Genomic DNA, 14,795 nt, shown 5'->3' on the forward strand with positions numbered 1-14,795 from the left:
AGCGAGAGGTCAGTGTGGATCAGGCGGATGAGGACGTGCTGCCTTCCCACTGGATGGCACTGGGCCGCAGCAGCCGCCGTAGCTCTGATCATGGCTTGCACAGATCTGAAAGGGGCAAGCTTTTTCAGGGAGGGGTATATTCCTAGGGACGTTAATTGTAGTGTGTCTTTTACTGCAAGGGTTTTTTATGTAAACATTCTCTTGTGTTTTTTGATTACCTCTTGTATGCTCTAAGGTTTTAGGACTGGACAAGGCTGGATTTTTCCTAGATAAGTATTATAGATTTTCCCTAATCAAGTGATCAGGCCCCTCATTGCCGGGTCTTAAAAACCTCCATCGTGGGCTCCGTTGGTGTCCTTCTCCTGAGTCCCTGGTATGGGCCAAGGGCCTGGGGAGATGGGCTTCTGTCTGGACACTGCCTAGCCTAGGATGTCACTGATACCCTCCTGGGAAAGTGTCCATAGATTAAAGGCTCTGCCTGGATTTGCAGGCAGGGCTTTGTTTAGATCAGAGAGCAGCTTTCGTGGATTGGGCAGATTCTGTGCCCTTTGGCTGCAGCATGTTAGGCTGTGTGCTCGCAGGGTAGAGGTGACAGGCCCATGGCCAGGTCTGTGGCCGAAAGGGTGGGACAAGACACCAAGACCCAGTTTCTTGTGGTCCCTGCCACCAGTGGAGACAAGGCCCTGTCTGGGAATGTCCCCACCCTGTGCCTGAAGGTGAGGAATTTCTTCCTGCTGGAGAACAGCTGTGCAGTGAGCCCATCTGGCATGCAGGATGCCTAAGGCCAGGAGGTGTCACTCATGCCACCCACCCTTGCTGGGTATTCTGTGCATCCGAGGATACTCCCATTCACTGTGGGTCCTTACTGTTTCTGAAGCCCACCCAGTCCCACTGCTGGTGCCTGCTGCCCGTGCCTGGCCACCGCAGAAGTGGCTCTGGGCTGGACAAGATGAGGAGGCTCTGCTGGACTCCCAGTTGTCCTCCTTCGGAGTCGATGCCACTACTGTGTGTTTGCAGTGCTTCGGCTTTGTGAAGGTTTCCTGTTTGGCTTGGTTCATCCCACACGTACTGAGTTTCCCAGATGCCAGGTGGGCAGTCAGGTCTGAGACAGAGGCTGCTGGGGGTGGGAGAAGGGAAGGGGAAACTGAGGAAGGGCTGGAGGATAATTGCTCCCTAGAGGGTTCCAGGAAAGGCATCTATGCTGAGACCTACATGAAAATGAGCCGGGAAGGAAGGGAGGGAAAGTCCGCCGGCAGAGGCAACGGAATGGGCAGGTCAGGAGGCAGCTGGCTTCCTGGGCGCTAGGGGCAGCTGTCCAGAGTGGAGGTGAGGCAGGGAAAGCCAGGAAGGCTGGAGATGGGAGTGAGACTCCTTGTGTCTAGCAGGGGTGGCAAGCCACCAGGCAGGGAAGTGACCAGGCCTTGTGTAAAGGCCATCCTGGCATTGGCCTTGGGAGGACCCTGGGGAAGGGTCAGCTGGAGGCTACCCTGTTTGTTATTAACAGAAAGCAAGCAGAGCCCCCAAATCTGTGTCCAGGGACTGGGCCCTCCAAGGTGGAGGATGGTACCCACAATCTCAGCCTGCTCCCCGACTATGTTGCCCCTCCTGCTCCCTGCTTGCAGGACTCATCTGGGAGACAGTCTGTCCCCAAACTGAGAAGCAGCTGTAGGAGGTCTCTTTAGCCAGGTGTAATGACAGAAGCCTGCCATCTCAGTACTCTGGGAGGCTGAGGCAGATGTCAAGTTCAAGCCCAGTCCGGGCGAGGACATGGTGAGGCCTTGTCATAAATAAAAATTAAAAAACGTCTGGAAGGGTAGCACAGTGTTAAGGCCCTCGGTTCAATCTTTGGTACTAAAAAACTAGCCTCAGTGTCCCTAGATGTACAAGTCACAGCATCCATGCAGGCCCTGGGCCTCTGTCTGTCCTTTGTGCGTGTTCCCGCCCCCTCCAATGGCCTGGTATGAGCTGGCAAGCTCTGGGGAAGGGCTATGCTCCCTCCCTGCCGAGTCACCCAGCCAGTGACTCACACTGGGGGGATTGGCAGAGCACGAGGCTTGGTGTCAAGAACAAATTCCCTTGGTCCCAGAGGCCACTTCACAACGGGGACAAATGGTTCATTTAGGTTGATGACACTGGGGCTGTCTGGAGGGCCAGCCGGCCAGCAGCTCCCCCTGGCTCCTCCCGCATGGAGCATTCCGTTCCGGAGGGCACGGCCAGGATCTGGCTGCATCTAGGGTAGAAACAGACAGCTGGCACCCTCTCCTATGAAGCCACTGAGGGGCACAGGGCACATCTGGGTAGCACACAGCCTCTGTTTGGTTTACCAGGGACTGGGAAAGGGGCAGAGAAATCCAGCCCCGTGCAAACCCATGGGTGCCTTGTGACGGAGCTGGGCAGAGCTGAGCTGTGTGCTTTCTTCTTTTCCTCCCTCCTTCCTTCCTTCCTTCCTTCCTTCCTTCCTTCTTTCCTTCCTTCCTTCCTTCCATCCTTCCTTCCTTCCAGTACTGGGGATTGGACTCAGAACCTTGGCACTGAGCTACATCACCAGCCCTTTTATTTTTTAATTTTGAGACAGGATCTCACCAAGTCCGTCAGTTCCCCAGACTGGGCTGGAGTGTTTGCCCCTCCTGCCTCAGTGTTCCAGAGCGCTGGGCTCACGGATATGCACCCTCCTGCCTCTTGCCCCTTTCTTCTTTATGTCCCCATAGAGGTGTGGACACAGCCAGAGGTGGTGGAAGTGAGAAGAGGAGGCGAGGAAGAAGCCAGGGCTGGGACTCTTTCAGCTCACAGTGCAGCCTCTAACTACCTGTGGCTTCCACTAGGTCACTGGAACCTGGCAGAGGTGGACAGAGGTAGCCAGGCATCTCCTCCTCCCTCAGACCACGAATCTGCCCCGTGAGGAAAGTTCTGGAGCTCCCAGAGTCCTGGGGTTGCTGGCTGAGGAGGGAGGGCCGTCCAGTTGGGCTTGCAGCCCCTCTGCACACCCAGGGCACGGTGCTCATGGGACCATGTGATAGAAAGCAAGCTGTCCCCCTTCTCCCAAGCCAGCCCTTGGCAGGCTGTCCTTGGCAGGTCTCCATGGTCCAATTTACATCTTTGCCAGGGACACAGAGACGGTGATGTCCTGTTCCCTACCAAGGCCAGTTTGCACTATGGACATTGATGTCTTCGTCCCCTCCAAACTGATGGTCAGATGCCCCAAATTCTAGGTCCCCAGAAGGAGCTGCCCCACATCTTCCTCCCCCATTCTTCGGGAAAGAGTAAAGGGGAAACCCATCCCACGTCGAGAGCGCCCACCAGGCTGACCCCTCTGTTTCTCTGCTCCCATCTCTCTCCCTTTCCCTTCCTCTCTTTTTAATTAATTAACTAATTTGTGCTACTGGGCATGTGCTACTTAGCATGCACAAGCAGCGCTCTGCCACGGAGCCACATCTCCCGTCTCCATCTCTTCAAACTGACCAAAGACAGAATGAGGGATACCGGTCAGAACTGCGCTCCGGTCACTGAAAGTGTGCCGAGTAGGGTGGGTGGGCATTGAGGAAGCAGGTAGTGAAGGTGGACCCCAGCAGGGTTCTGGGGGGCAGACAAGTCCTGCAGACCCTTCTGAGAGGTGCAGCAGCGGGGACAGGGAAGGAGGGAGGACAGGAGGCCCTCAGCTCCCCCCACCCCATGGCCTGACCCCTGTTTCTAGCCTCCACCTGCAGGGTCTCTGCAGCGGGGTGGGCAACGGCACTGGCAGGGTCTGAGGCCACAGCACACAGATGGCAGGCCGGGAGGGGCGCTCCTTGGGGATGACGTCGCTGGGTCACAGTGGTGGCTTTAAAAATAAGTGCTTTCTTCTCTGCTCAGATCCCTGTTGTTCCCGCTGACGTGGAACTGGGGCAGGCTGGTGACTCAGCCTCCATCCCCACACTGCCGCAGTGGCAAGCTGCCCCTGCCCTCAGACCCCGCTGAGCAGGGCTCTGCTTGAGAAAGATGGCAGGGCAGCCGGGTCACCAAGGATCCCTAGGAACAGCCCATCCCTCCTGGGCAGACCTTGGTCCAGCCAAGTGTTCCTGCAGGCCAGGGTGAAGCGTCTGCAGGCTGGCACCACAGAAGGGCAAGCAGGAGCCTTAGTCACAGGCTGCCTAGATCCTGGTTTAGTACCAAGCTGGCTGCTCCTCTGGGTCCTTGGGTGGCCTTGTGAAGTGGGAGCTGGGGGTCTCCATTGCCTGGTGTGTGCTGACTGCCAAATGCCCCCCTCCCCAATCCCTGTATCTTTAGCCCCAGGTGGTTGCTAGGATGCTGGAGACTTTGGCTCAATCCAAACCTGCACCTTGGAGGCCCAGAATAGGTAAGGATCCAGGAAAAATATGAGCCGTGGAGAGGAGTGTCCCTCCTCCCTCTTACACGTGGGTCCTCCCTTACCGGAGCCAGCGCTGTCGGCGGCTCAGACACTGGAAACCATCAGTCACAGCACAGCCTGCAGATGAACAGGTGACACTAGGAGCCAGGGGCCAGGGTTCAGCAGGTGAGGTCCTCTCAGAGGTGACAGCTGCCATCCAGTCCTTCTGCCTTCTGTATGTGCTGTCCTTCTCCCATCAGGCTTTTTTAGATCACTGTAACCTGGGAAGTTTCCCAGTGAGACTGAGTGAGAGCAGGAAATCTCTGGCAGTCCCAACCCATCCTATCCTCAGGGTCACCGGGGACTCCAGAGCTGCTCTGCCTTGAGCAACACTGTCCCGGAGTGGGGACTCAGAGTGGAAGCCGGAGCGTGGAGCTGGGAGCAGAGTTTGGTGGCTCCATGGTCAGGAGTCTCTTGGATGACTCAAAAGCCTGCCTTTAGAAGATGAATGCTTTGTTTGAAAAGTCCCCTGCTGGGGAGATAAGCGCCCAGACGCTGTGGTCAGGGCTTGCACAAGGCAGGCCGGGTGGTAATGGGAAGCTGGGGGAACAGATTACTCATGTGTTCCTCCGAAGAGAAGCCTTCCGGTTGCGTTGAAGCAGAGCCATACGGTGCGATGGGTTTCGGAGCCTGCATACTGAATCAGCGTCCACTGTCCCTGCACCAGCTGCCCAGCAGAGAGATCTCGAAGCTAGCAGGTGTGGTGGTGCACACCTGTAATCCCAGCTCTCCAGGAGGTCTGAGGCGGGAGGACCAGACGTTAGAGCTCAGCGGAGGCCATTTAGTCACTCAGTGAGGTCTTGTCTCAAAGTAGAAAGAAAGACCTGCAGCTCAGGGCCAAGCCCTGGGTTTGATCTCCAGTACCGCAAAAGTCCGGCAGCCAACGGGGTTCTCCGTGGTCCAGAGCTCGGTGGCTGCTCCTCGCCCACATGCAGACAGCACCCTGCCGGGGGTCCTGGGCCTGGCGACAAGGTGGCTGGCAGGTGTACAGAGTCTCAATGTCCTCTGTGCCCCTTTGAGTGGATTCCCCACCAGGAGTCCCTGTGACCCTGCCATCCAGAAAAGGAAACTTATACTCTCCTCAGGACTCAACAACATACAGTACACAGTGTACCCTGCTGTGTGTGTGCCTTGGGGTAAAGCAGTGAGTGTTTTGGGGTCACCTGGAATAGTCCTTCTGATACTTAACCCTGAGATGCTGACAGACCAAGAGCTGGCAGGAGGAAGACTGTGGGGAAGCTGCTGAGGCAGCGGGAATGGTAGGTGCAAGCGTCCTGGGGCAGGAGGGAGTGTGCAGAAGAAAGAGGCTGTTGGGCAAGGGGCCCTGGGTGGAGGCTGCCCAAGGACTTTGCACTTCAGGTATTGGTGAGGCCAAGGGAGGTGCCATCATGTGTACTAACAATGAAAGCCTGGCTGCGAGTGCTGGTGCGGGAAATCAGAGGTGGGATGAGGGTCAGTCAGGACTCGAGAGGACCTTGGTGGAGCTAGGGCTGGTGGGTGAATGTGAAGAAGCTGGCGTGAGCCTGTTGCTAGCCACAGGCAGTGTGCAAATTAAATGACATAAAATGCATATAGAGGAAATTATTTTAACATGCATACACATAATTATATAAATATATTAAAATAAATTGTATATAAGTTGCTATTTAAAATTAAATTATATAAAATTCCCTTATGAGCCAGCAGTGACACCTTTGGGTACTTACTCAAAAGAATGAAACGCAAGGCCCCAAGCAAGCATGTGCCCATCCATGTGCACCACAGCGTGATTCCCAGCAGCCCAAAGACAGGAGCAAGCCAGACTGCGTTGAAGGAGGGATGGAGAAACAAGCCGTGGTGCATCCACATGGCAGACTATTACCCAGTCATTGTAGGTGTTTGTGGTCGTGACATACTGGGGCCTGCACCCGGGTCTTCACAACGAGCTACATCTTCAGCCCATTTTTATTATTTGTTTTGAGACAAGGTCTTGTTAACTTGCTAAGTTGCCCAGGCTGGACTTGAACATGTGACCCTCCTGCCTCAGCCCCCATGTGTGGCATCATGACAGGTGTGTACCACCAAGCCTAGCTACCTAGCTTTTAAGAAAAAGGAAACTTGCTCCAGCATAGGTGGACCTTAAGGACACTAGGTGCAGGGTAATGAGCCAGTCATAAAGAAACAACAGGTAGTGAAGCTTGTAGAGTAGGCAGATTTAGAACGGAGAGTAGAATGGGGGTGCCAGGGGTTGAGGAGAAGGGAGACCAGGAAGTTATTAGCTTACAGCTAAATAATATAAATTACTTAGTTATGTGTAAAATAGAGTTACAAAATACACATAGCATCTAGTTTTCTGATGAGTCCTAACGACGCTGTGTGCTGGGAATCAAACCCCGGCCTCAGGCCACCCTGGCAACCGCTTCTGTGCTCGGACCTGTACCTATCGTGTGTGCTTCTGTGGTCGCACCTGTGTGTGGAAGCTGTATTGGTGGCTTCTGCCCAGGATCTCCCCGCTCCAGTGTCACGGGGGTCACTTGGTATCGTGAACCTGGGCAGTGTTTACACGGAGGGACCAGGCCTTGCCGTGTGCCAGGAGCTGTCATTTAGGCCCCTGTATTCAAACACTGGCTGGCAGACTGCTGGGGGCTGCAATGCAGACCATCAGAGGTGCTGGAGGTGAGGGAAAGAGGACGCAGGAGCGGCTTGCAGATATTTGGCTGGGTTCTAGGTGGACAAGGGCGCTGTACTAAGCGGGGGAGCTGGGGAGCCTGGGCGCTGTGGCAGGCTGAGCTGCAGATGGGTCCCAGCCTCTGCCACTCAGTGAGGCTCCTCAGAGAGGCCTGGATGGGCCCTGTCAGGGAGCAGCCCTGCTCTGTGAGGAGATGGATCCTGCTCCTGTGAGGTGCTGTGGGCTCGGAGCCATCAGTTTCCCTGTTCCCAAGCATTGCTCGGTGGCTTCCCAGCCAGCTCAGCATCTCTGCAGAGGGCTGTACCTGTGTGCCTGCCCCAGGGTCATGTGCAGGCCACAGAGCTGTTTCCGCCCTGCTCTTCCTCCACCCCTTTTCCCATGCTTTGAATGCTTCATTCTACCGGGCTGGACCTGGGGGCTCTGTCCTCGGGCTGCTTCACCTCCTTTCCAGAAGGGCCGAGGTGGGGCTTCTTATCACACCCATCTTGCCTATTTCTGCCCCAGCTTTTCTATTAAACTTGCAGTCTTAGGTTCCCCTCCCTAAGCGACCAGGACAGAGATCAGCCAGGCAGAGTCAGCCACCAAAGACAGGTGACTTCTTTGAGATGTGAAGTCTTGACTTAAAGGAGTGGCCCAAAACATACGGTGAATGTTTAGATTAAAAACACTTATTACAGGGAAAGACACGGTGCCATTAACCTCCCTTAAATACTCAGCCTTACTTCAAACACACTTTTCCCATCATCCTTGCCACTTTCTGGGGCTGTTCTGCAAGTCCTCTTTTGTGAGAGTCTTTAGGAACCATGATCATAAATATGGTGATTCCTGCTACTGGTGCCATAGCATAGAAAGACAGGCTCCTAAAACATGACACCTTATTCACTGATGGGCACTGCATGACTTCTGGCTCTTCCCCCAAGTCAAAATGACCATGAAAGTTAAATGTTTTAAATTAGCCATCAAGGCAGCCACAACAGTGCAATTTAAGATGCTCGAGAAGCCAGGCGTGGTAGTGCACACCTGTAACCAGCACTCCAGAGTCCGAGGTGAGCGGACTGTTGTGAGTTTGAGGCCAGCCTAGGCTACGCAGTAAGCTCAAGGCCAGCCTGAATTATGTAGTGAGACTCTGTCTCAACACCTGTCCCCCCAAACAACAGCAACAAAAAAAGCCACAGATGTATTTTAAAAAAAAACACTCACAAAAGAAGACTCTAAACTGTTTCAGAAAGTACAAAGCATGATGGGCTGGGTGTCTGTGAAGCAGAGGGAGGATTTTGATAGACTTTAATGGCAGTGTGACTTTTACTGTAATAATTGTTTTTGCTTGATCACATACTCTACTTTGTGATCAGTCCTTACAAGTTCTGTGTTAGTGTGAAAAACGCCTTACCCTAGCCATGTGTGCTGACGGTTCTGGAAGCTGGAACTCCGAAACCATGGAGTCAGCAGGGCCAGCCATGCTCTGCTGGGAGACTGTAGGTAAGGGCCCTTCATTTTTTCCAGCTCCTGGTGTCTCTGGGGGATCCTTGGCCTCTGTCCACATCACTCCAGGCTCTGCTTTCTATCTCATGTGAGCTTTTTTCCCTGTGTCTCTGTACCTTCTTTTCTAAGGATACTTGTCATTGGGTTTAGGGCCCACCCTAATCCAGGATGACTTCATCTTGAAATTATTTTCATCATACCCGTGGAGACTCTTTTTCCCAATCAGACCTCATTCTGAGGGTCCTGTGGCTTAATCTTTTGGGGAGCACTGTTCAGCTCACTCTGGGTCTTGCGCTGCACTTGTGGTTTGCAATCTCTTGGTGTCTGGCTGTCCCACCTGCTCGGGAGACCTTGTTCAGATGCAGTTACAGTTATGTTCTCTGGCCAATTTTAAGCCCATTTCCTTCACCTGTCGGCTGCTCATCCTATCTGCTCAGTGTCCCTGCCAGGGCTATTGATCCAGCCTGAGGCTCTGGGGGGCAGGGTAAGGGAGGTCCTCAGCACCTCTTGACTGTCTGGCCGTATGAAAATGTTGGAATCTCAGATGGGGTGCAGCCAAGAGATCACTATCCAAGTGTATGTGCGCACGGGCGTGTGTGTGTGTGTGTGTGTGTGTGTGTGTGTGTGTGTGTGTGTAGAAACTAAGGAGTTAGAGGAGGATGGTTCAAACTGAGAGGAGGCCAAAGGGCAGCTGGGTGTCCTTAAGTTTGCAGAGTTATAATGGGAAGAGAGGTACCCTACTCTTTCCCATCTCCCCTGAGGACAGACAAAGAGGAGGAAATAAATGATGCACAATTAGGACAGTGGGCTAGACCCAGGGGTGAGCCTCCTGCTAGGAGTGTGGTCATGCCCAGGCTGACCCTCCTGAGGGAGCCTAGGGAGTGTGGGCAGTTTCTAGGCATGGCATTATGGGCCAAGGGGTTAAAGCAGAGAGGCACAGAGGCATAGGGATGAGGACTTGGGTTCTGGAGCCTTGCAAGTCACTTTCTGGCCTTGAAAATCAGCTCCCTGCCGCCTTGTCTTTGCATTCCCAACCAAGTGCATTCTGGTGGGTCCCGCACCCTGGCTGGCGTCCCCCAGGAAATAAGCATAAGTATGCTGGCCTCCGCTTGCACAGGAACAAATACTGCACAATAAGCTGACCCCATGATAATCTGCTAGAACTTCATGCCAGCTCTGGGGGAGAACAATTGGATGGGTGTGTCTGCACTCACAGGTGCTTTTTATAAAAACACTGGAGAATAATGCCGTGGGCCTGGTTAGAGGCTTTCCCAGAAACTGGCATCTTCCCAGGGTGCTGTGTTGTGGGGCTGAGTTTCTTAGGGGCCCCAATTCTCAATGGGGGTAGTGGACTTCCCTTGAGCCAATCTGGAAGCCATTGGGGTCCTTCCTATTAATGGCAGTGCTGGCCCCATCTCTGAAACTCAGGCTCCCAGGCAGATGAGGGTGTGTGCACATCTGAAATGGCTGTGGTTTTTTAGTTCCCATGTCCACAAACTCGCTCGGTTGAAAATAGTTCAAAATATCCAAAGCATGAAGGAGGGAGTGACCACTTTTCTTAAAAAGGAAGGATTCTATTCCAGCCATTTACATAGCACCCCCAAAAGCCAGGCATTCTCCTCAGGAGACCTAGACTCTGGCTCTGGTCTCAAGCATCCTCTGAACTTCTGGGATCCTTCTTAGGGTGCTGCTGGGAAGGGGAGTGGCCACTGATCAGCCCTGCCTCAGGATGGATTCACACACTCACAGGTCACCCCTGGGGGACCACACAGCAGAGCTGCCCACATCCCTCTCCCTTGCCTGCCTTTCGTGGGGACCAAGGCCTTTTGCTTCTTTGACTCACTCTGTGTCCCCGGTGGGCAGTGAAGTATAAGCATGTCTGTCCAGTGGCCAGAGAAGCGAATGACCTGCTGGCTGGACACAGGGCTGTGTGGGTGAGCCGGATCTGGAGGGAGCCCCTGGGCAGCCCTCCTTTTCCCCACTTCTGATTTCTTTCTCCAGATACCATGAACTATTTTTCTCTACATGAGAAACACTGAGGTCTGCTCTCCACACTCAGAGAATCTTTGTTGGGTTGGGGGTGAGGGTTAGACCACGACCTTGGCTTTTCTGACCTTGGTTCACCATTGGGGCCCTATGCCCCTTCTTGGGGAAAACTCCTTCTCCAGCGCCCACCAACGGGGTGCAGCTGCCACCCCAGGGGCGCTCAGAGTAGATGTCCTTGTGGTGAAGGATGCCGTCGACTGCGATGATCCCCTGTGACCTGGGTCCATAGTCCTCGGGCGGGGCCTGCCACCCGCCCTTAACCCTTGCAGGCGCTGAGCTCGCGAGGCGGGCACAGGCGCTGCGGAACTTTGGCTGCGTAAATAAAACGTCCCGCCGAAGGAGCCCAGCGTCCCGGGAAGGGGAGGAATCTTGTCCCCCCTAGGCGCCCGCCCTCAAGCCTCCACATCCGCCCACATCTGGCCTCAGCTAAGCGGGGCGTCCGGGAGGCGGAGCCGAATCTCCACGGTCGCTGTCTCCGGGGCGCACTGGCCAGGCGGAGAGAAGAAGGGGCGCTTGGGTCGCGTGTCGGGACTCGGAACTCCGCGGGCCCCGAGGCAGCCGCTTGGGCCCCAGCCCCCCAAGCCTGCTTGACAGGCGGGCGGAGCAGCCAGTGCGAGTCGGGAGGCCGGGCGGCTGGTGCGGGAACCTGATCCGCCCGGGAGGCGGGGGCCCGGGCGGTCGGCGGGTGGGTGGGGGCAGCGCGCACGGGGAGGGGCTGGCGCCCGCCTTCCTCCCCCATTCATTCAACCGATCCTGGGGGCCGAGGGGCTCCGGCGGCGAGCTCTGCACTGCAGGAGCGCGGGCGCGGCGCCCCAGCCAGCGCGCAGGGCCAGGGCCCGGCCGGGGGCGCTTCCTCCCCGCCGCCCTCCGAGCGACTCCCTGCCCGCCCGCCACCATGTCAGACCCCGCGGTCAACGCGCAGCTGGACGGGATCATTTCGGACTTCGAAGGTGGGTCCCGGGCCGCCCTGACAAGCTGGGCAGGACCCTCCGGCTGGTCTGGAGTAGGTAGAGAGGAGGCGGGAGCCTCGGCGGGTCACCCTCCCGCCCAGCGCGTTCCCGGCCCCGCACCGCCTACGTGGAGCACCCGGTTCTGGGCACGCACGGGGGCTGCGCACCCCCATGGGGCTCCGTGCTGCGTCGTGCCGCCGGAGTTTCCTTCTTTTTATTGTTGTTAGTGTTTGAGGAGCGACAGCCACCTCGAGGGCTCCCGGAGCTTCCTCGGAGTTATGCGGGGGCGTGCTGTTCCATGCTCGGAAACCGACCGATCCCCATCCTCCAGCGCTCGTCCCAGGCCCGGCTGCTGCCTGGGGCATGAGTTCCCTGCCTCGGACCGATCGAATGGGCGGCCCGGTCCTGCCGGGTGGACAGCCCTCCCCTCCCCCAGCCAGCTTCGGGGCCAGGGTCGACGAAATCCTGCCCGGCGCCAGAGCGGACCTGGCCCAGGCCACGACGGGGTCTGGCGCGGGGCGTCCCGAGGCCCTAGTCCAGACATGGGGACATCCTTGTCCGACTCTACCGTCGGGTCGTGCGGGTAGAGGTGGCCTGCAAGCGGGCAAGGAGAGCATTTTGGCTCCCTCCTCCCCTGCCCTTCGGAGTTAGAAAGTTTGGAGGGGCTCGGGGGGGTTTCTCCCTCCGAGGGTGGCTCTGGCAGCCCCGCCCCCGCTCTGTGTGTGCGTGCGTTTTCTTGCGGCCTCGTGACTGCCGGTGCAGTGGCCCTGCATCCTGCATCCTCCGGAGTAAATACGCGGTGGGAAGGGAGGCTCACACAATGGTCTCCGCGCTTCGGGGCAGGGTTCCGGAGGGGCGGGCCCGCCTCTGTGGGCCCGGAGCCCCCGCCCCTCGAGGGGCTTGCAGGAGGCAGTGGGCTGAGCCCTCTGGTTGGCCTCCAGGCTGAAGAGGCTAGACTTGAGGGAGTTAGTTACAGGAGGCCAGGTGCCAGGCCAAATACGAAGGTGACCAGCCTTAGGTCCCCCGCCTCCCATGGCCAGGACTGGGTGGCCCCTGAGCCCAGCTACCCATATAGGCCTGCGGTAAGCCTTATCCTTGGTAGGGTGATTCTTGAGGACCAGAGCTTTGGCTGTACAAACACAGGGGACTCCTGAGCCAGTGGTTGGCACAGGCTGTACAAAGCTGGGAATGTCTCCTCTACTTGGTCACCTCAGTGGTGGGAGAACGTTTTCAGACCCTAGCGTTTTCCTTCCATGTGACAAGAACAAGAGCAACTCTAGGTCCAAGAGCTGTGATGACTTGTGCCCCTGACATCCTGTACTTTTGGGTTACATACACACCTTGAGGTCACCCCAGAACTACTGCCTGCAATGAATGTTGCCATGGTGTACCTCTGTATCAAGCCACCAGTGTCAGCCAATCAGGTCCCGGACCTTCAGGTCTGAAAGGAGACACTGCCCCCTTCAGGTCTCACCCTCCAAGCGCCTCATCTCCTCTGGGCCTACCTGGAGTTTAGGTTTTGGAATTTTCTTCCCTGACTGGGTGGGATTTCTGGGTAAGAATGCCCGGGGAACGGGGAGTGTCTTGATAGGAGCCTTTGGGGGTCATGCTTTCTTACCAGCTGACCCAGCTTGCACAGTGGAGCCAGGCAGTGCCCCTGTCTTGGGGTCCTTTGTGTGACTTCATCCCCGTGCCACTGTGCCCCATCTTCTAGACCTTCAAATTTGGCTTGACAGTGGGCTTATTGAGAGCATCCTGGTGCAGTGATTGGGCCTTCTGCTCTGGGGGAAGACTTCCCAGTCTTGGAGAATGGGGCCTTGGGTCTTCTGGGCCTCTGTGGGCCTCAGTCTCCCCATGGTGAGCCCTGAGGAGTGGAGCGGGATCATTGAACGGACTTGAGCCCCCATATTGCAGAGTGTTTGTGAGTGTGCTCTAGTGTGCACAGATGCTTTGCATGGGGAGCCCACATTGCTGCTCTGAGGAGTGGAAAGGTGGCCCTCCTTGTGCCCTAGAACTCAGGGTAGAATTGGGATGGTAGTTCTGTGCAAGATGGTGACCTTAAACAGACAGACAGATGGACTGCCTGGGGAAGGGATGGCTTCTGGGAAGGTGTGCAGGCCAGTCCAGCCATAGGCAGAGAGCTGAAAGCTTCTGAATCAGGGCAGGGAAAGGTCATCCGTGGAAGGAGGAGAGCTATGCAGCGGGGGAGGTTGAAATGAGCTGCCCTGATAAGGGGCTGAAGCGTAAGGAGGGACCAACTTGTAGCGATCAGAGGGACCAGGTCACGGAGGGCCAGAGTGCCCTGAGATCAGTGTGGTCTGTGCTGGGGAAGCAGTCAGAGTGGTTAGAGCTGCGCTGGAGGAAAGCTGGTCTCCTTCCGAGGGTCAGGCCAGGAACCTTCCGCTGGGCTGCCCACCTGCTTCGGTTTCTACCAGGTAGGACAAAAGGGGTGGGAGGACAGCTGTAGTCCTGCCACAGTGGCCCTCAGTCCCTTCCTGAGGCTGGAGGATGTGGGGCCATCGTGAGGTACATGCTGCTGGGCAGGGGAGGCTCCTGGGCCACCCCCAAAGCAGGACAAGCTCTGAGCCCTAGTGTCTGTGGAGATGATTTCTACACTGAGCAGACCGCCTGCCCTGGATTCCAGCAGGTAGTGGTGAAGAGGGAGGTCGCCCAAAGGGGCCTGTTGGGGTGTTTCCAGGAGGTTTGGAGCCATGGCCAGAGTAACATGCTCTTCAGGGGGCTCTGGAGTAGGACGGGGCAGGGGTGCCCAGGCCAGAGCCGCAGCCTGCGGGCACCTGTATACCTGGAGGGTGTGGAAATTCTATTGATGCCACAGGTCACATCCTGGGCATCCAGGGTCCAGGCCACACCCTGATTTTTTTCGTCTTTGTAACTTTTAAATGTCTTGTGTGTCCTCTTTCCTGATTGCCTTCCTCATTCTTTGAAGATGGGGGGAGTGAGATACCTTCTTCATCACCAGGGGGTGGGCAGGGACCCAGCCTGTTCCTCCCGCAGGGGATCTGAGTGGGTGACCCTGTCTTCCTCCAGTGTGAGCTTCCTGCATCCTGCCTTGCTTGACCTTCAAGGCCTCTCCACTGGCCCCCCCCCCCAACCATGTAGGGGCCAGGAAAATGTTTTGTGTTTTGCTAATGTGGCTTTTAGTCTCCTTTTCTACTTCTCAGTGAATTCCCCTTTCCCACTCCCAGCACAAAGGCCCTTGAGGTAATGTCCATGACACCTACCACTCCCCTGTGACTGGGTGGCA

At 56.3% G+C, this 14,795-nt stretch overlaps 1 protein-coding gene across 4 annotated transcripts in view; it reads left to right on the forward strand.

Annotated features, from left to right (window-relative positions):
- The window catches only part of Septin9 (septin 9), a 154,183-nt gene that overhangs the window by 56,663 nt on the left and 82,725 nt on the right, over positions 1 to 14,795 (forward strand). Inside the window, exon 1 of one of the 4 annotated variants that reach the window (XM_003464873.5) lies at positions 11,017 to 11,530. The exons of 2 other annotated variants lie outside the window; for them this stretch is intronic. In XM_003464873.5, coding sequence (XP_003464921.2) covers positions 11,476 to 11,530 — 55 coding nt within the window. In that variant the 5' untranslated portion in view covers positions 11,017 to 11,475. Of the gene's footprint in view, positions 1 to 11,016; positions 11,531 to 13,730; positions 13,966 to 14,795 lie in introns of those variants that run through there. One more of the 4 variants, XM_063242221.1, reaches the window with a different exon arrangement.

The sequence above is a fragment of the Cavia porcellus genome, unplaced genomic scaffold, assembly GCF_034190915.1.
Source record: "Cavia porcellus strain 051 isolate PalLab524CR breed Dunkin Hartley unplaced genomic scaffold, mCavPor4.1 scaffold_32, whole genome shotgun sequence".
Classification (NCBI taxonomy): Eukaryota; Metazoa; Chordata; class Mammalia; order Rodentia; family Caviidae; genus Cavia; species Cavia porcellus.